Below are 19,786 nucleotides of genomic sequence, written 5' to 3' on the forward strand. Positions count from 1 at the left end.
GCGTGCCAGCCCCATGCTGCACTCTATCAATCCCTCTGTAATTGTGCCCTTACACAACTGCGTTTCCACTTACGGGCAATAGGGATGGTGGCTCCTGAGTCCGGGCCCTCTGAGTCCCGGCGATTTGCTCCCCCAGGCACTCCCACCTACTCCCAATGCACGAGATCTGCCAGCACACACATGCATCATGTGCCCTGCTAGGGGAAGTGTGATCCCAGAGGGCCCTCAGGGGTGTCCACTTAGCCCACCTAATCGATGCATCTGAATAGACTTACTAGCCAGACTTACTAGTGCAGGACAGGTGGAATCTACTTTGGTTTCTCTGAATCACTGACAACCACTCTTTCAGCTTTTTGATCTCTTGCAATTCAGCACTGGATGAAACTCTATAAATTAAATATTTTCTTCCATTCTGCAACCTAAGGCAGGTCACTAGGTTTTCATAGGTGAATGGAATTATGTCCAGGTCTCCCATCTGTCTCTCCACTTTCATTAGGATTGTAGGAACTATAAGACTAGTAAATATACAGGGATATCATTTCACCAGAGACCTGTGGCAAAGTCACAATTACCATCATTTGATATTTACTCACTGTTCCCATGGAATTTGGCTTAGGATAATACTGTGTCTGACTTCACCAAACACCCTTGACTGTAACTTCAAACAAAATCCAAACCCTTCATCTGGCATGCAAGTGAAAGGAGGAATCTGTTAGACTTGGCAGTGCTCTGCTTTCGCTGTAATGATTATACTATATACAAAGGAATTTCCCCTCTGTATCCCGTGCCCCACCCTAAACTGAACCATCTGAGGGTGTCCCATGAAGCAAAAAAGAGCAGAAGGCACTCACTCACTAAATTTTCAAGCACTTTTTTGCAGTCAAGGAAACTGTTTTTCAGTGAACCAAAAGGTCCATTTTACTGGGACATTTTCCAGAAAAGTAAGGTTGAGCCTTGCCCCGTAATTTGGAGGGCAGCTGTCAACCTGTCTCTCTCTGGGAGATGTACCCCTTAACTTAAAATTAAAATTTGCCACTCGGTTTCTGGAAGAAGCACCTACAGGGAGTGCGAGGCGAGCCAGGTTCCAGAGCCCTTAGGATTCCCGGGCCTCCTGCATCACCGAGGAGCATCCTGGGCAAGCCGCCCCTCGGCCTGGCCCTCTGCACCCCATGAAGACACCCTCCGGCCGGTCCGCCCGCTCCTGCCTGGAGGCGCGCCCAGTTTCCCCGTCTCAGGACACGCAACGAATTTTCAACTCCTGCTGATTCACAGTGGAGCGGCTGAAAGATCCCGTGAAGCCCGAGGACCACAAAAAACGGGAATAAGAAAGGCCCGCGCACAGCATCCGGACCCGGGCCCAGCCGCCTGGTCCCCCGCCCCGCCGTTGCCATAGCCACACTGTGTTAGGGCCCCGCCCCCGCGCCGGCCGGCAGCCAATCGCCGGGCGCCGAGCGGTTGCCCGGACGACGCCGTGTGTTGGGGCCGCGCGCGCGCCGGGGGATGGAGACCCGGCTCGGTCCTCCCCGGCCCGGGACTCCGGAGGCTCGGGGCAGCCGCGCGCCGCTGGACACGACCTGGGGGGTCTCCTGACCGGCCGGCATGAGCCGCAAGAAGCTGCAGAAGCTGACCGACACCTTAACGAAGAACAGCAAGCACTGTAAGTCCCCCGCACCCGCGCCCCCCAAAGCAGGGGCGACCCGCGAACTCCACGGGCGTCAGGAGCGGGGACGCGGCGGGGTGGGCTCGAGTGCACGCTTGCTGCGCGTGCAGAGGGCCGGGCTGCCTTCCCCATGGGCCCCCTTTGCTACTGGCCTGCCCGGGCCTAGCCTCAGGACCCCCGGGTTGGCCCAACCCCCTGGCCAAAGATAGCCCGACCGCACATTCTAGCACACCCTCACCTGAAGCGGAAAACGGCTCCTCGAAGTGTCCTTCCCCGCAGGAGCGTTTCTCGGACGCGAACAGACCGCATCGCTCCTCCTAGAGTTAGATCTCAACGGGCACAAACGCTTCCCAGGCAGGAGTGCTGGGCTCAGTCCCCCGCACCAGCCTGTCTCCCGGGGCCCCTGGGAGCGACCATCAAGCGTGGAGCCAGGATTAGCCCCTGAGCACTACGCAGTGAAGTCCTCCAAACCCCAAAATCAAAACAGAACAAGTAAAAAAAAAAAAAGTCCTCTTCCTTCTTTTCATACCCAACCGTTGGTATTTTTTCTGATTTTTAAGTTATTTTTATCTTACGTTTTAATACACATACATTTTAGCGTTCTAAAGACAGAGCTTGTCCCGTTAGGCACATTCCCATCGTTTCCCTCTGAACTCTGTTATCCATCTTCAGAACATCTTCATCTTTCTCCATGGAAACTTTACACCCACTAAACCATAATTCCTTTCACTCCCTTCCCTCAACCCTTCACAACCAACAATCCACTTTAAGTCTCTGAATTTCATCACACTCAGTTTTTCATCTAAATGAAATCACAAAGCTTTCTGCTGTTTTTGGTCTGGCTCACTCACTCACATACAATATCTCTAAGGTTTATCTATATTGTATAATGCATCATAAATCTCCTTTATTTTAATTTTTACTTTTTTACTTTTTGGGTCACACCTGGTAATGCACGGGGTTTACTCCTGGCTCGTGCACTCAGGAATTACTCCTGCCGGTGCTCCGGGGACCATATGGGATGCTGGGAATCGAACGCTGGTTGGCTGCGTGCAGGACATATGCACTACCTGCTGTGCTATCACTCCAGCCCTCACAAATCTCCTTTTAAAGGATGAACAATATTCCATTGTATGATATAATACATGTTTTGAAATTTGTGCGTTGATGAACACTTTCAAGGTTTTGGTTAATAATATTACTCTTAATTTTGTTGTCTGAACTTCTGAGCTCTTGATTTCAGTCTCTGGGCATTTACCTAGTACAGTAACTTGATCTATGTATGTCTATATTTTTGTATATTTCCAGTAGCGTAACCAGATCTATGTACACCTATGTTTAATTTTTTGAGGAAATAACATACCTACCCCTCTACATAAATTAATAGAGTTTTTAAACACATAACTATTTTACTATTAAATTTATTTACTAAATTTTCTAAGCTTTTCAATGTTTCTCTTATATTTACCTTATGCCAGAAACCACACACAAGCCTTTCCTAACCTAGAACATGAACAATAATCTCCCTATTCCTGTGTACTGTCCTCATTTGAAGACCCATGAATTTTCTCACAATTTTGAACTCACTTTAATGCCAGGTTAGAACCTTTCCACCTAAAATGTATGTCAAATGAGAATCAAAATACAAATAATTTACTCTCTTTATAAACATCACTTTCATTTGATTATATATATGTATATGTGGTATGCTAGTATGTGTATATATGTATACCTTAACTAAAATTAAAATTTTTCTTTCTTACAAAATACCACTGGATAGCTCTAGGTTATATCCACAGCTCTAGTCTACAAGGTCCCCAAGAAACTGTTGTGTGGTCCCCAAACATCAACAGATGTGGTCCCATGTAAAACAACCAGACCTGTGAAATGTTAAATAGCAACATGGTAATTTTCACATTATCTAAAATAAGAATTATGTAGATCTTATAATATGTATAAGCACTTTAGTGAAAAGAAGGTGACTGATTTCTGAAATATTGTTTGTGAAAATTCTAATGTGAAATGAAAGTTATTGTCTTGTATTTCAGGAACCAAGTATCTATTTCCAGGGAAAAGTTGAATTGGAAATCATGAATGCCTGTCATCAAAATGCTGGAGAAAAAGTTACCATTCTTAAACATCAGCATGCTTACTTTGAATCACACATCACCTGCCTTATAAAATTTCAGGCCTGACTCCACAAATTTTATTCAGATAACTGAGCTAATATTTCATAAATATGAATGAATATACATCTGTTCAATAGCCAACTCTTCCGTGAGGGAAGGTTATTTCTCTTACTTTAAAGCATCGAGAGAGGCAGACCTTTACTAACCTTAGGGTTATTAATAACAATGCAGTTCATAACTTTGTTGTTTGTCTATAAATACATGTATGCCTAATATAAGTTATAAAATTAAAATGCATTATCATATCATTTCCCTTTACAGTCAGTAAATTTGAAGTGAAAAGTCTTATAAATCTTTTCCATAACCTGGTGGGAGACAGAGCAGAACGGGCAGGTGTGGCAGCTGGATTAGATCGTAATGCATTTCGAAACATCCTGCATATGACATTCGGAATGACAGATGACATGATTATGGACAGAGGTAATATAACAGATGATTCAAATTGCCTACATGCGGCCGTAGATATTTTGAAAGTGCCTTGCATTTTGACATATTCTTGGAAGGAAGCTTAATAATGTGCCTTCCGAATTTCACTTGAATGAAATTTAAATTTTACATTTATTGGAAAGTGATAGTATCCTTTCTCTAGTGTATATTTAAGAAGAGAAGTAAGTTTGGAGAACTAAATTTCTCTTCTTACGTGTAACAAACAGTCCCACTATTTCTACTGTAGACTTAGTAAATACAATAACAAAATATGTTAAAAGGGATAGTTTTCTTTTTCTTTCTTTCTTTCTTTTTTTTTTTTTTGCTTTTTGGGTCACACCTGGTAATGCAGAGGGGTTACTCCTGGCTCTGCACTCAGGAATCACCCCTGGCGGTGCACAGAGGACCATATGGGATAATGGAATCAAACCCGGGTCAGCCACATGCAAGGCAAATGCACTACCCGCTGTACTATTGCTCCAGCCCCAAAAAGGATAATTTTCTTGAGTTATGAAATATTCATAAATTGTATACCAAAATCATGCCATATTTTATGTAAAATTGCTACTTAATTATTTAGACATTTACGATTTGTTGTTTTCACAAAATATGAAAGAAAAATGTGATAGCATAACTAGAACCTAAACATATACCTGTGAAGGAGCCCGGCTGGGCTGGGCGGGCAGCTGGGAGCAGTGGCCTTTAGGAGCTGATGTGGAAGGGACGCGTGAGGAACTTTGTATGCCTGGAACGTTACTATGAATAACTTGGTGAATGATGGGGCTTTAATAGAAAAGAATCACAAATAGGAGAATAAGTAAATAAAAGTTTCTCGATGTTATGTTGTTTTTATTTATTTCTATGTCAATTGGGGATGGTAATCCTAGGATCCTGACGTTTTTCTAAATTTCAAACTAGTATTACCAGCAGGGGTTCATTATTGATAATAAATGTGGAATAAATAGTATATTATACTTTTATTTTTTCTAGTTTTTCGAGCTTTTGATAAAGACAATGATGGCTCTGTAAGTGTATCAGAATGGATTTATGGATTATCAGTGTTTCTTCGAGGAACTTTAGAAGAAAAAATGAAATGTAAGAATCCAGGCTATTCTCATGGTTTGTACATGATGATTAACATAGCCAATGTATTTAAATTGGTGTTCTCTAGCACAGCCAAGGAAGCAGGTTTGTTTCTGTTGTTTGGCTGCTTTGAATTCTACATTAATCTCTTTTACGGACTAAATTCAAGTGAATGATAAGGTTGAAAAAATAAAAGCAAAAAACAAGAGTCTAGGGGCTCGAGCGATAGCACAGCGGGTAGGGCATTTGCCTTGCATGTGGCCGACCCGGGTTCTATTCCCAGCATCCCATATGGTCCCCTGAGCACTTCCAGGAGTAATTCCTGAGTGCAGAGCCAGGAGTAACCCCTGTGCATCGCTGGGTGTGACCCAAAAAGAAAAAAAAAATAACAAGAATCTATAGAAGAACTTAATGCCAAACAAGACTGCATAGACATGTACTACAAGTGCTAATTACATGTATAATAATTTTTACATATTTTCATACTTTGTATTGAGTAAGTAAAATTTTTTAATGAAATATGATCTGAAACTATGTTAATCTTGACCTTTGTTGTGAAGTTTTAAAATTAATTTAAGATTTATAAATAATTCAAAATGGAATTTTCTCCCTTCTCTCATGTTAGAGCTCTCATTTTTTTATTCCAGGACTCAATTTGTCTGTGTTATATTTCCTTTTGTTTTTCTAATTTAAAAAATGTCAAATGTGCTGGATAACAACCATAGCGGGTATGTTATTTAGGGTCTGGAGAATATACTCACTGTTTAGCATAAGTAGGCTGAAGATTATTAATTCCTTTGAATGCTTCTGTGTCCCAGAAACCACTATTTTCTATTTTGGATTTTTAAATTTTGTTACTTTCAATATGATTTTTCTATAAAGTTAGACATGGTATACTATATGCATTCTCCAGCCTTTTAGTTTTTTCCCTTACCTTTGCAGTGTTTGTTGTTTGTTGTAATGTGGGGGTGAAGGTGTCACATACTTAGTCACAGTGCCTGCACACTTCTTTTTTTTAATTTCATTTTTGGAGGCCACACCCTGCTTTGCGCAGGGTTCACTGCTGACTCTGCATTCTGGGATCACTCCTAGCGCAGCACAGGAGACCATTTGTGGTGCCTGGGATTGAACCGGCTCCCCCGGGTCCAAGGCAAACGCCCTAAGCATTGAACCATTGCTTTGCCCCACCCCCACCCATGCCTGCATATTTCTACTTCTCTAGCTACCAAACTGACTTTCAAAATCTATCCACTTATCTTTTTGATAAGATTTTCCAAAACCCGGTTCTCTTCATTTAACTATAATACTAAAAACTACGGTATCTCCACATTTTGGGAAATGGCACTAAAAAAATAAATATCAATTCTTAAAAGTTCTGAATTCAGATTCTGCTATCAGCACTATTTTTGTTTGGTTTTGTTTGGGGAGCTTCCAGGAGCTTTGTTTTTCCAATGTTTTCTTGGGCAAAATTTAAATTTTATCAGTGGGCCCTGAGTCATATAACCTGAGTAGTGAGAGCTGACGGTGTGTGTTCTAGGAAAGCTTTGGGAGATGAAAGCTTTGACCTCTTCTAGCCTCGTTCTCCCTCTCGGAGAACCTGGCAAGTGTCCTGCCCACACGGCAGAGCCTGGCAAGCTCTCCGTGGCGTATTCAATATAACAAAAACTGTAACAATGATGGGTCCATTCCCTTGACCCTGAAAGAGCCTCCAAAGTGGCACCGTTGGGAAGGATGCGTAAAGAGAAGCTGCTAAAATCTCAGGGCTAGGACAAATGGAGATGTTACTGGCACCCGATCGAGCAAATCAATGAACAATGGGATTGAAGTGATACAGTGTTAGAGCTATTAGGGAACAATGCCCACAGTGATCTGATGATTATTAAATTATTAATCTAATCTGATAAAATAAGGTTCAATACATTTAATCTTATTTTGATCAGTTTTCTTAGAATTCCGTTGGGCTGGTGTAACAGTCCAGCAGGCTGAATACTTGCCTTGCATGTGGCCGACCCAGGGTCAGTCTCTGGCACCCCACATAGTCCCCTGAGCCCAGTCAGGAGTGGTCCCTGAGTGCAGAGCCAGGAATAAGCCCCCAGAAACCAGAATGTGATCCCAAAACAAAATAAAAACATTTTTCAAGATTAAATATGTTCAGGTTATTGTTTCTAGGCATGTTTTTTTATCACTGAATGTAAGGAAACATTTTTAAATGCTATAAATTTTTTTGGCTATTTTTTGGGGGGGGGTCACACTCGGCGATGCACAGGGGTTACTCCTGGCTCATGCACTCAGGTATTAACTCCTGGCAGTGCTCAGGGGACAATATGGGATGCTGGGAATCAAACCTGGGTCAGCCACGTGCAAGGCAAATGCTCTACCCACTGTGCTATTGCTCCAGCCCCAATGATATTAATTTTTTAAGGAAAATATAGCTTTTTGCTATAGAAATTTTATTTCTATAAAATAAAAGAGTTGATAAGAGTATCAATAACATACTTTGGCTTGAAAACTTTATTATAGTAAATGCTTATTTAGTGATCATATCAAATTCATGTGTCACTTTCTTTAAAGATTGCTTTGAAGTATTTGATTTGAATGGTGATGGATTTATTTCCAAGGATGAAATGTTTCACATGTTAAAAAACAGCCTTCTTAAGCAGCCTTCTGAAGAAGACCCTGATGAAGGAATTAAAGATTTGGTTGAAATAACACTGAAGAAAATGGTAAAAGGGGGTAATATGGAGTTTTATATAGAAATTTACAGCCCAGGTATGGGATATAAATAATAATTCAATTTGTAAAATTGAATAGCTGCCTGTTTAGGAACTAAACACTTGGACTGTGTTCTTTCATTATAATATTATCGGTTCAGTTTCATGGTTTAGTACATTTTCTAAGACATTCTTGTGTGAACATTAGACCATGAAAGCGTTTGCAATTAGCGTTTGACATGACTGACAGGATTTTCACTGCCTAGGATCGGGACCATGACGGGAAGTTGTCTTTCGCGGACTACGAAGGGGCGGTTCGGGAGGAAACGCTGCTGCTGGAAGCCTTTGGACCCTGCCTACCCGACCCGAAGGTAACATGGTCAATAGGGCAAGAAAGTGACCATCATGTAATTTAAAAGCAGCAACCCAGAGGGCCTTGGCTAGATAAGTAATGAACCGAGTTCAGCCACAGAGAATCACTTCTAAATAAAGAACGTCCACGAGAGACAATACTTAGGGGTACCCAGTTACAGTACACAATAGGACCTTGCTAGTTAGTTTCTTTCATTAACTCATTTATATAAGAAGCGATTAATAAGGCTTACTATTGTGTCAGAAACACTCATGAAAGGCTTAACAACTGCACTCAAGGGCTAATATTTTCCTGGAAAATAAACCAGCTTGAAAATAGTTACACAATAGTATCATAAGTTTCATTATTATAATCGTAATGACTTATACAGTGATTCATCTATGCCCAACAATGCTGTTAACACCATGCCTTATATCTAATTTAAACTGCCGGACACTATATATACTAGATAGTATAGTTACCCTTATTTTCATGAGAATGCTGATAAGGAAACTGAGGCCTCATGAGTTTAGGCAACTTGTCCAGATTTACTCACCACTATGGAATGCTCTGTATATCCCCCAAATATTCCTCAAGTATTGTGATTAAGAAGAGAGATTTTATTTTATTTTATTTTATTTTGTTTGTGTGTTTGGGGGCCACGTCCAGCAATGCCTGGCCTGACTCCTAGCCCCGTCCTCAACTGCAGTACTCCCCGTCCTAAAGATGACATTTAAACCAGCAGAATGAAAGGGCTTGAGAATGGCTTATGGCACAAGGACGGCCTCGCTGAGTGCTTCAGGGCACACTAATTAGCCGGGTCAAAATAAGGCACACAATCTATCAAAGGGTAGGACATACAGACAAAGAAGAGAGTGTGTGTGTCTATCAGAAGGCGTTGTACGAAGTCGACGGGGACTCAGGTGCAGAAACGATACAGAGGGCCAAGTTCTATGGGACGTGTAGCGTGGGTTCTTGTCCTGAGAGTCACATGATTCACTGGAAGAGCATGACCAAATATTCACGTATGCCAGCACTCTTGCCCCAGCCGGACCCCATGTCACCCACACCACATAGCTAGAAGGCCATCCCAGGAAACTCTTCGTGTGACCCCAGAGCTGCTTCTCTCCTCCCTGTCCCTTGGTCAGTAAACGGCATGCCCATAGGTTCACTCGGCTCTTCAGTAACAAATAGAAAACAACAAATAGGAGTTAATTTTAATTTCTCTCTCATAGCACTCTTGGCTGTTCTTTGAGATGCATGTACTTTCGGCGGGGCATGTGGAACACAAGTGCTAAGGTGTTCCCTTTGCACACACCCACTAAGCACAACCCTGGCTCCGTCCCCGGCCCAACACATGGTCCCCTGAGCACTCCAGTAACCAGTTCTGAGCACTGAGCCAGGAACAGCCCCAAGCGTTGTCAGGTGTGGTCTTAAAACAGAAATAAACAACCTCTTACAAATATATACCCTTGATCACAATGTCTCATCACATATCTCTTGACCACCAACCTAAATCAAGACTCTTTCTTCTGTTTTCTCCTTACATACTAGTCAAAACACAGGTATTATCTGACCTCACCTTTGCTGGAAACTCCCCAGTGAACCTGAAATCTATGAAGTATCCCCTTTCCCCACTCAAATCATGCTCCTGCTCTTGCCGTGGAAGTTTCAGCTGCCTTGCTTGTCCTCTTAGGGTCATTTGCACATTCTGGCCTCTCTGGAACCTAGCCTCTTTCTCCAGATCTTCACATGCCTCAGACTTCTACTCCCTGCTGAAGTGCCATTGACCATCTTAATGAATCCTCCCTTTCCATCCCTTAACTTTGCTTTTTTTTTTTTATCATGGATCTTATTATCTACAACATATTTACTCAGCATGTATGTGTAATTGCTCTTGAGAGAACTGTATCACTGTATTACTGCTGTCCTGCTGCTCACTGATTTGCTCGAGTGGGTGCCGGTAACATTTCCATTCAACTCTGTTATGTTCAGGGTCAGGGGAATGAGGGCCATTATTACTGTCTTTGGCATATCAAATACGCCATAGGTAGCTTGCCAGGCTCTGCAGTGCGAGAGAGATTCTGCATCGCTCTCTTCCAGGAGCTTTGTTTTATGGTCTCTGGATCTTGGCCATTGATGGAATTACACGATGCCAGGTTCAGTTTGTGGGTGTGACTGCCTAGAAACTGGAAAACAGGGGATCTGGGTGGAGGAGGCCCAGTCCCGATCTGAGCAGGCTTGGAGATCTCAGCCCCAGGTCCCGCATACCTGGGTTCCTCTGCCAGTTCCTTCATGGATGAGGCTCGTCCAAGCACGTGGAGAGTGGCCTTGAGCATGGCTGTGGCTGGGTTCTGAAGGTTTTTGGCTGCTGGGGCTCTGCTTGGGGTGGCAAGGGAAACTCAACCCACACCCCTCTGAGGCCCCCGCCCTTCTCCACCCGTGAAGACAGCCTGGGCAGGAGAACAGACCAAATAAATTTCTCTCCTTTTTCGACCTATTTCTCCACGTTATGAATATCACATACTAAGGTTGATTTCCAGTAAATATCAGCTATAAGATGCGTGGATGGATGGATTAATGGATCTCAGAAGTGCGTGCTAGAGTTCTGACCATACCTCCTTCAATTTCTCAGAAATTCCATAATTTACCTCATTTCTACACTATAGCTTCGACCTCTTCCCTCACTAGTAACTTTCGCCTTGAATCTAAGCAAACCTAAACTTGTCCCTTCTGAAAACAAGAAAGAAGGAAGAAGTGATAGGAGGAAATAAGAATGAAAAATAGGAGGGAAGGAATGAGGAAAGAGTGGCGGGAAAGGAAGGAAAGCCAGAAAAGAAGAAATGAACTACGAATTTGCTTCTATTTCCTAGTCAGTGGCTTTCTTTCACGCCGCCCAGTGTTTGAGAAATCTCCCCGTGTATGACCTAAACTATCTTCCTTCTTCCTGAACAACCCTGAAACAGCTTAGATGTGCTCACCACATCCTCCTTTGAGTCAGTCCTAAGTTTCATCTCCTGGAAGTTTGTCGTGATGGAGCAGGTCTCTTCCCCTCTCAGAGTCTACCCTCTCGCGCTCTGGGAAGCTTCTCTGCTCCCACAGCCCAGCTAGGCTGTCACTCACCCTGGGCTCTTGCAGTGCTCACTCTCCTGCATCACTGTCTGCAAGGCACTAACCCTGTAATTTCTGGACAGCCTCAGCCACTGGGTTGAAGGCTCCACGTGGGTCTTGCTTCTCTGTGTCACCCCAGATGAAACATTGTATATGGAATATAGCCAGTACCTTTGTCATTTGTGAATGAAACAATGCATGAGCAACACAAATTTCCCTGCTTATTTTAGAAGGCTATACTAATCTGAGTACCTTTATTTTGCAGAGCCAGATGGAGTTTGAAGCACAGGTATTCAAAGATCCAAATGAATTCAATGAAATGTGAATACCCCAATGTCTTTGTTGTCGCAAACAAGTAGAAAAGGAGGTGCATGCATTTTTTTTTACTAATTTAGCTCAGAAAAATGATTTTGTGTTTGGGTGGAAATTAGATCAGGTTTATATACTAGTATCTTTAAATTTTGGTGGAGATATAAGTAAAATTGGTGAAAGCCAGGAACTTTATTATTATATGTCGTTGAGTTGGGCAAAAGAAGTTAACACTGCTAAATCTATTTTGGCACATAGACAGTGAAAATGGAAAATTAGCATAAACTATTTGTGTTAATGAAAAACATCCATTATATAACCATAAATTTTTAAGGCAAGTGTTCTTCATGTCCAAAGACGCTGATTGTATATAATACATATATATAAACATATGCATCTATATATACATATATAAATTTGTATATATATATAAATTTCATATATATATCATCATCATCATCATCCTGTTGATCATCGATTTTCTTGAGCGGTCTGAGTAACATCTCCACTCATCCTAGCCCTGAGATTTTAGCAGCCTCTCTTTACTTGTCCTTCCCAATGGTGCCACATTGGAGGCTCTTTCAGGGTCAGGAGAATGAGACCCATTATTGTTACTGATTTGGGCATGTGAGTATGCCACAGAGAGTTTGCTAGGCTCTTCCATGTGGGTAAGAAACTCTTGGTAGCTTGCCAGATTCTCCGAGAGGGACAACTAGGCTATAAGATGAGGCTGCATGTTCCAGGAGCTTGGTTTTATAATCTCTCAATGTTAACCATTGATGGGATTACATGGGTGGGGGGAGTTTCTGGGTGTGACCACCTAGCTACTGGAAAATGGGGGACCTGGGGAGAAGAGGCCCAGTCTCTATCCAAGCAGGCTTGGGGATCTCAGCCCCGGGTCCCACATACCTGGGTTCCTCTGCTGGTTCCTACATGCATGAGGCTTGTCCGAACGTGTGGAGAGGGGTCTTGAGCATGGCTATGGCTGGGTTTCGGAGGTTTGGCTGCAGGGGCTCTGCTCGAGGCAGGGAGGGAAAATCAACCCACCCCCTCCATATATATAAGTTTCTATATTTTCTTTGGAACAGTAAATTAAAATGGCATAAAATAACATTGGCATCTAGTAAAGAATAGACACTGAAGGAAATTCAGAACAACAACAAAAAACATTAACCATTTTGATATATGACCTTATTGTCTCAGGCTTTGTCCTAATAGCCCAACTGCGTGGATCTCAGTGTAGGGTTGTTATAACTCTGTCTATCACAACACTAGGACAATAATCTGCTCAGAATACGCTCCCAGTAAATACCTGGGGTGGAAGGTGAAGAGTACCGCAAGATAAATCCAGACTCCTGTGGGGTGAAGAGGAAGATGCTGTTTAGCACTGAATGGAGATGCATGGGCACCGAGTCCAGCTGGTCTCAGGACTCCTCCTGGATGTGCCCACAGCCATTGCCGAGGGTTGCAGACACACTTCTCTTCTGAGTCCCCTCTGTGTCCTCACTTAAGTTCCATTTCTTGTCTCTGCTCCTATCTGGATGACTCTCCGTGGCATTTTCAATGCCACCTTTATCAGGGGCCATGTCCTACTGCACCCTACCAGCAGTGAACCTCAGGTGAACACCTGTCCTCCGGTGCCTACACCATGCAGCAGGTACCCTGGGGCATTGATGGAAGCCCAGATACACTCCTGTGAGCTACTCTCTGCCTTCTCAGTAAATACATACAAAAGCTTAGAAGTTGTAAGCAGATACCTCCCTGTCCTCATTTAACACATAGAGGCTAATCACAGTATGAAATAACTTTTGTTACTGCAGAGACACTAAGTTCAAAAAGAAGAATACATTGTATAAAGAAATGAATTGTTGAATGAAATAATCAAGTCCATGAAGTGTAAACTATGTGCAACTGTCTAAACATTTCCTAAAGTTTTATGTCAAGATTTTAGGTGAGAGGGGTGATGGGCGGGAACCTGGAGACACTGGGACTGGGAAAAGTGCTAGAGGGATTGGTGTTGAAACACTGTATGACTGAAACCTAATGAACAGCTTTGTAAGGGTCTATTGTAGTGATTCAATAAAAAAATTAAGATTTTATATGAGCCATTTGCAATTATCTATCATATATATAAATGTCTGTCCATCTATCATGGTATACATTTATTGTTTGTTTGTTTTTGCTTTATGGGTCACACCTGGCGATACTCAGGGGTTACTCCTGGCTTTGCACTCAGGAATTACTCCTGGCGGTGCTCAGAGGACCGTATGGGATGCTGGGAATCGAACCCGTGCAAGGCAAATGCTGTGCTATCGCTCCAGCTCCTATCATGGTGTAATTTTTAAACATACACAGTGATATGTCATTATTTCTCAATGAAATTGGAAGAGAGTTCAATCTTACAGTTTTTCATTAGTTTAGGTGTATTAAGGTATACTTTATAGCAATAAAATTCATCTGTTTTAGGCATACAAATTTTTTATACTATTATATAGATTCACCTTGACATAAGTTTTCTATCTTAAAGAGACAGAAATTATGGATCACAAAATTATATTTTTTAAATGTAATATCTTTCTGTTAAACAGAGACTTAGAAAGTTATTAAATTAAAAATATCTAAAATATTTGTCAAGAACTCTGATATATGACACTTAGGGTTTCTTAAGGCAATTTTAAGTATGCCTATAATTTTTCACTAAGAGTACCTATATTTTTAGATGATCACATTCATCATCATCCTGTTGATTGTCGAATTTCTCGAGAAATCTCAATAACACCCCCATTCGTCCTAGCCCTGAGATTTTAGAAGCCTCTCTTTACTCGTCCTTCCCAACGGTGCCACATTGGAGGCTCTTCCAGGGTCAGGGGAATGAGACCCATCCTTGTTACTGGTTTTGACATATGAATACGCTATGGGGAGCTTGCCAGGCTCCCCCATGCAGGCAGGAAACTCTTGGTAGCTTGCCAGGTTCTCCAAGAGGGAGAACTAGGCTATAAGCTTCCAGGAGCTTGGTTTTATAGTCTCCGGATGTTGGCTGTTGATGGGATTACATGGCTCCAGGGGCAGTTTCTGGGCATGACCACCTAGCTACTGGAAAATGGGGCATCTGGGCTAAAGAGGCCCAGTCCTGATCTGAGCAGGCTTGGAGATCTCGGCCCCGAGTCCCTGAGAACTGGGTTCCTCTGCCGGTTCCTTCACGCACGAGGCTGGTACGAACATGTGGAGAGGGTCCCTGAGCATGACTGTGGCTGGGTTCTGGAGGTCTTCGGCTGCCAGGGCTCTGCTTGGGGTGGGGAGGGAAACTCAACCCACCCCTCCAAGGGGCCCTGGTGAAGACAGCCAGGTGTGGGGGCAAGAGACTGCCTCCCTTCTTATACAATATAAACAGTATGAGTTAAATGACTCTGAAAATCCTTTTCCTCACTCGATTCCATTTGATCACTAACTACTGATGAAAGGAAGAACTTTAAACCATGATGTTTAACACAGTTTATACAGAATCTGCCTATTTTGGCAGTGTGGCAATGAACATTAGGCTGCAGATGGTGTTCTTGCGGTGTGTTTTTGGGCCCCCATTGTGTATTCCCAGAAGTGGTATTGCTGGGTCAAATGAGGGCTCAATTTCTAGTTTTTTGAGGAATGCCCATATTGTTTTCCAAAGAGCCTGGACCAGTCGACATTCCCACTAGCAATGAATTAGAGTTCCTTTCTCCTGCATCTGTGCCAGCACTGGTTGTTCTTGTTTTGGATGTGTGCCAGTCTCTGTGTATAAGATGATATCTCATTGTCGTTTTGATTTTTAATTTTTAATTTTTAATGCAGACATTTCTTTCGTGTGCCTTTTGGCCATTTGTATTTCTTCTTTGAGGAAGTATCTGTTCATTTCTTCTCCCCATTTTTATGAGGTTGAATTTTTTTTCTTGTAAAGTTCTGCCAGTGCCTTGTATATAGTTGATATTAACCTCTTGCTGTGTCAAGATGTGAAAGGTTAAACATCATGGTTTAAAGATTATCACATTAATGATGCTATTTTGTAAGCTACTTTTCTTATGTGCCCCTTTCGTGTGAACATTTGTCAAATGTTCTCTAAGCTCTGCCTTGTAATGACTGGGATTCTATCATGGTGGCCACATTTAATCATGACCCACCATTGACGATTAAGTTTTTTCACATTTTACTACAGTAATTTTTCTTAAGATGGGATGTTGTAGAGAATCATTTTCACATGCATTGCTCACTTACTGGAATAACTTTACAAAAGCATAAATGCTGGGCTTGAGACTTGAATAATTGTAATATTTCTAAGCACCAGTTGGCATAGGTTCCTCCAGAATGATCTGCTACCCACAGTGCAAGAGGGTGTTATTCCCCTTCCCTATGCAAAGCCTTTTTAACTTATTTGCCAATATCACAGACCTTACTTAACCATGATTTTAACTTATCACTTAGAGAACCAATTTTGCATATCGATAACTAAACTTTTTATCATAGCTGGGTAAACATTGACTTCATGTAAGTAATACTCTTTTATTACTTGACATCATTTGCTATTAAGAATTTATTTTAAATTCTAAATCATTTTGGTGAATTTTAAGATGATGAGGTACTTGTTCATAACCTTCCATATATTGGTACATTGGTACCAGCACTACTATAGCACTGTAGCACTGTCATCCCATTGTTAATTGATTTGCTCAAGCAGGCACCAGTAACGTCTCCATTGTGAGACTTGTTACTGGTTTTGGTATATCGAATACACCATGGGTAGCTTGCCAGGCTCTGCCATGCGTGCGGGATACTCTCAGTAGCTTGCTGGGCTCTCTGAGAGGGAAGGAGGAATTGAACCCAGGTCTGCCGTGTGCAAGGCAAATGCCCTACACTCTGTGCTATGCTCCAGTCCATATATATATATATATATATATATATATATATTAGAGAACATACATGTCTTCTCAGCTATTGCTCATTATAATCTCGAATAATTCCCTTTGACAGCATTGCTCGATTTTCTGAATAGTAGAAACACAACTGGTTTTAACACTTCAAATTCACTCAGTAGCAAGACTATCCTAATACCCAGTAGTACTTGAGGTAAGAGACACCTTGAGGAATTGCACTCACTTGTGGAGTATAAAATAACAAACATAATATGAGACTGACACCCAAGGACAGTAGACACAAGGGTCAGGAATATTGCCCCATGGTTGGCAGCCTGCCTCATGAGCTGGGGGAGAAGGCAACTGGGATAGATAAGGGATCACTAAGTCAATGATGGCTGGAGCAATTGCTCAGGATGGGAGATGTGTGTTGAAAGTAGATAAAGGACCAAACGTGATAACCTCTCAGTATCTATTGCAAACCATAATGTCCCAAAGTAGAGAGACAGCATGAGGGAAATTGTCTGCCTTGGAGGCAGGGGGAGAACTGGAGTGGGGGATACTGGGGACATCGGTGGTGGGGAATGTGCACTGGTGGAGGGATGGGTGTTCAATCATTGTATGACTAAAACTCAAACATGAAAGTTTGTAACTATCACAATGATTCAATAAAAATAATAATAATAAAATATAACAAAGAGACACCTTGAGGAAAAAGACCTCTTCCCTCTTGTTCTGAACTCTCATCTTTGGGTTTTCTGTCAATATTGCCAGGCTTGTTCTGACTCCTTCCCAGTCTAAGGGCACCACTTGACTGAACCAAGTCCCTACCTGTCCAGAGGTCAGAACTATGGATGCGCAGATGTGTCTGGAGGATTTCCTACAGACTCCCTCTCACTGATTTAGAGAGCTGCCTTCCCCTCTCCTCCCAGGACTCTGGAGGGATGTGTGGAGAGCCAACGGGCCCCTGTTGGGAGCCAACAAGCCCTTATAAAGAGGTGCATTGCCCTGTAAGCAGCACGGAGAGGCTCTGTTGGGGAAACAATCAGCCACTTTTTCTTTAACTAAAGGATTTGAAACTACCACTGAAAACTGGTAGCCCTGCATTCTTAACCTGAAATATCTTAGAGTACAACAAGATCGTACTTGTAAGAAGCCAAGCCTGCAATTGCTTGCATCATAAAATCATCCAAAACATCCACCAAGTTCCCACTTTGTGCAAGGCAGAAAGGTTTATAATAGTCCGAGTCAGGTGTCTTGCCCTGACATCATCAGTGACAGGGCCTCTGGACCATTCTGTCACTGTTACCATTTGTCACTATTTGGATTCACCAACAGTGCTCTGTTTCCCCCTCCCACTCCAAGATAAATTTACTGTTTAGCATGAGAGTAGATTGCCAAAGGAAATTAAAATCAAATATACTTTGAAACTATGAAGAAAACCATGTCCAGAAAAGACTTGTACTTTCAAGTCTATTTTTCCCCTCTGTGATTGCTCTGATTATCTCCTCATAAATTCATCTTTGCTCTCCTGTAGGCCATGCCGTTCTGTTGGCTAATTCTCACCCAGTATGTCCAGGAAAGGGTGGAAATGGCATTTCATGCAGAGATATTACAAGAGATACAAAAAGTCAACACATGAGTGCATTGATTACAATTGAAACAACTGTGAGGATTGTTTGGATATTATTTTTAAGAAGTCAGAGAGTTATTCACCATTTGGATTTGATGATTATCTTCAAGTGAAGCAGATGCCTTGGTGTGTTTTCAAGTCTCGACCACCAGAAAGGAGGAGCAAATCCAAAAGCACCAAGTAAATCAAAGTCCTCCTCTCAGGCAGACTTAGTTGGCTTCACAGAGGTGCAGGAAAAGAAGGACGCCAAACAGTAATCATTCACTGTTCACTCGGGGGCCATCCGAGTGAGGCAAAGCTGACTTCCACGTTCGATGTTTCTTTATCAGTGGGTCACTATCCTGTGTGGCAGCAGCTACTCACTATTCCAGCATGTGGCTTGCTCTATGCCCCATATCTCCTACCCAATTTGTCAAGAAAATATTCTCCCCCCAAAGACTCACATCCTCTTGTTTATTTTGACCTTCTTTTGCCTGTTCTGTGCCGACAATGCCCCCATTGTGTCACTCCAGCCAGATTCACAGACCTCTATGTGGCCAAACTTATAACTCACCCTCAAGAACCTTTTAAGAGCTGGATGAAATACAAAATATCCTCAGATAAATCTAAGGTGGATTAATCTAATCTAAAGTGGGTTAATGGCTGTCACTTTCTGTTCCCATCTGCATAGTCTTCACGCAGATTGAAGGGGACACCATAGCTCATAGCCAGAAAACTGCGCTCAAAGGTGATTGGCGGTGGCAAATAAATAAGCAAATAGAGGAATTTACAAGTTCTCTCTGCAAGCAGCACTTAGAATTTTTTTTCCTTAACTCCTAGTAGAAAGTAGGGCTTCCTACTAGTAGGGCTGGAGTGATAGCCCAGTAGGTAGGGCGTTTGCCTTGCATGCCGCCTACCCGGGTTTGATTCCTTCACCCCCTCTGAGAGATCAACAAGCTACTGAGAGTATCTTGCCCGCACAGCAGAGCCTGGCAAGCTACCCGTGATGTATTTGATATGCCGAAAACAGTAACAAGTCTCACAATGGAGACGTTACTGGTGCCGCTCGAGCAAATCGATGAGCAAGGGGATGACAGTGATACAGTGACAGTGACACCTCCTAGTAAGGGGTGTTAACCCCCAAGTACAGGACAGACATGAAGATTAACTAAAGTCATTTGGTCAAGTCTTCTTCAGTGAATGCTTCAGAAATACAGCAGCATTAAACTTTTGTGGAATTAAACAGTCCTTTTATTTTAGTCGTATAAGATATAAAACTCCAATGGGCACGTTGGTTCCAGAAACTATGCTGAATTACTTTGCACTCACTCTATTGACCATTACTCCCCACTATCCTAAGACATAAGCATAAACATAACTTTTTTCCCTATGGTTTGAGGAAACAGGATTTTAGGGAAGGCACTGGGGGAAGAAACATTCTCGGGGTCCCAAA

General features: G+C 42.4%; 1 protein-coding gene across 2 annotated transcripts; it reads left to right on the plus strand.

Annotated features, from left to right (window-relative positions):
* The first annotated feature begins 1,451 nt into the window (after positions 1-1,451).
* Positions 1,452-14,142, plus strand: CLXN (calaxin). Of its 2 annotated transcripts, none has more exons than XM_055129362.1 (7): positions 1,452-1,657; positions 4,111-4,269; positions 5,266-5,370; positions 7,930-8,081; positions 8,336-8,440; positions 11,798-11,821; positions 13,117-14,142. In XM_055129362.1, the coding sequence occupies exons 1-7, from the start codon at positions 1,600-1,602 to the stop codon at positions 13,147-13,149; spliced, it is 636 nt and encodes a 211-aa protein (XP_054985337.1). In that variant the 5' UTR covers positions 1,452-1,599; the 3' UTR covers positions 13,150-14,142. The 2 variants fall into 2 exon arrangements, with proteins under 2 accessions (XP_054985337.1, XP_004615367.1); XM_004615310.2 differs by having other exon boundaries at positions 1,454-1,657; positions 11,798-11,899; positions 13,117-14,138.
* The last annotated feature ends 5,644 nt before the right edge of the window (positions 14,143-19,786 follow it).

This window comes from Sorex araneus, chromosome 2 (genome assembly GCF_027595985.1).
Source record: "Sorex araneus isolate mSorAra2 chromosome 2, mSorAra2.pri, whole genome shotgun sequence".
NCBI lineage: Eukaryota > Metazoa > Chordata > Mammalia > Eulipotyphla > Soricidae > Sorex > Sorex araneus.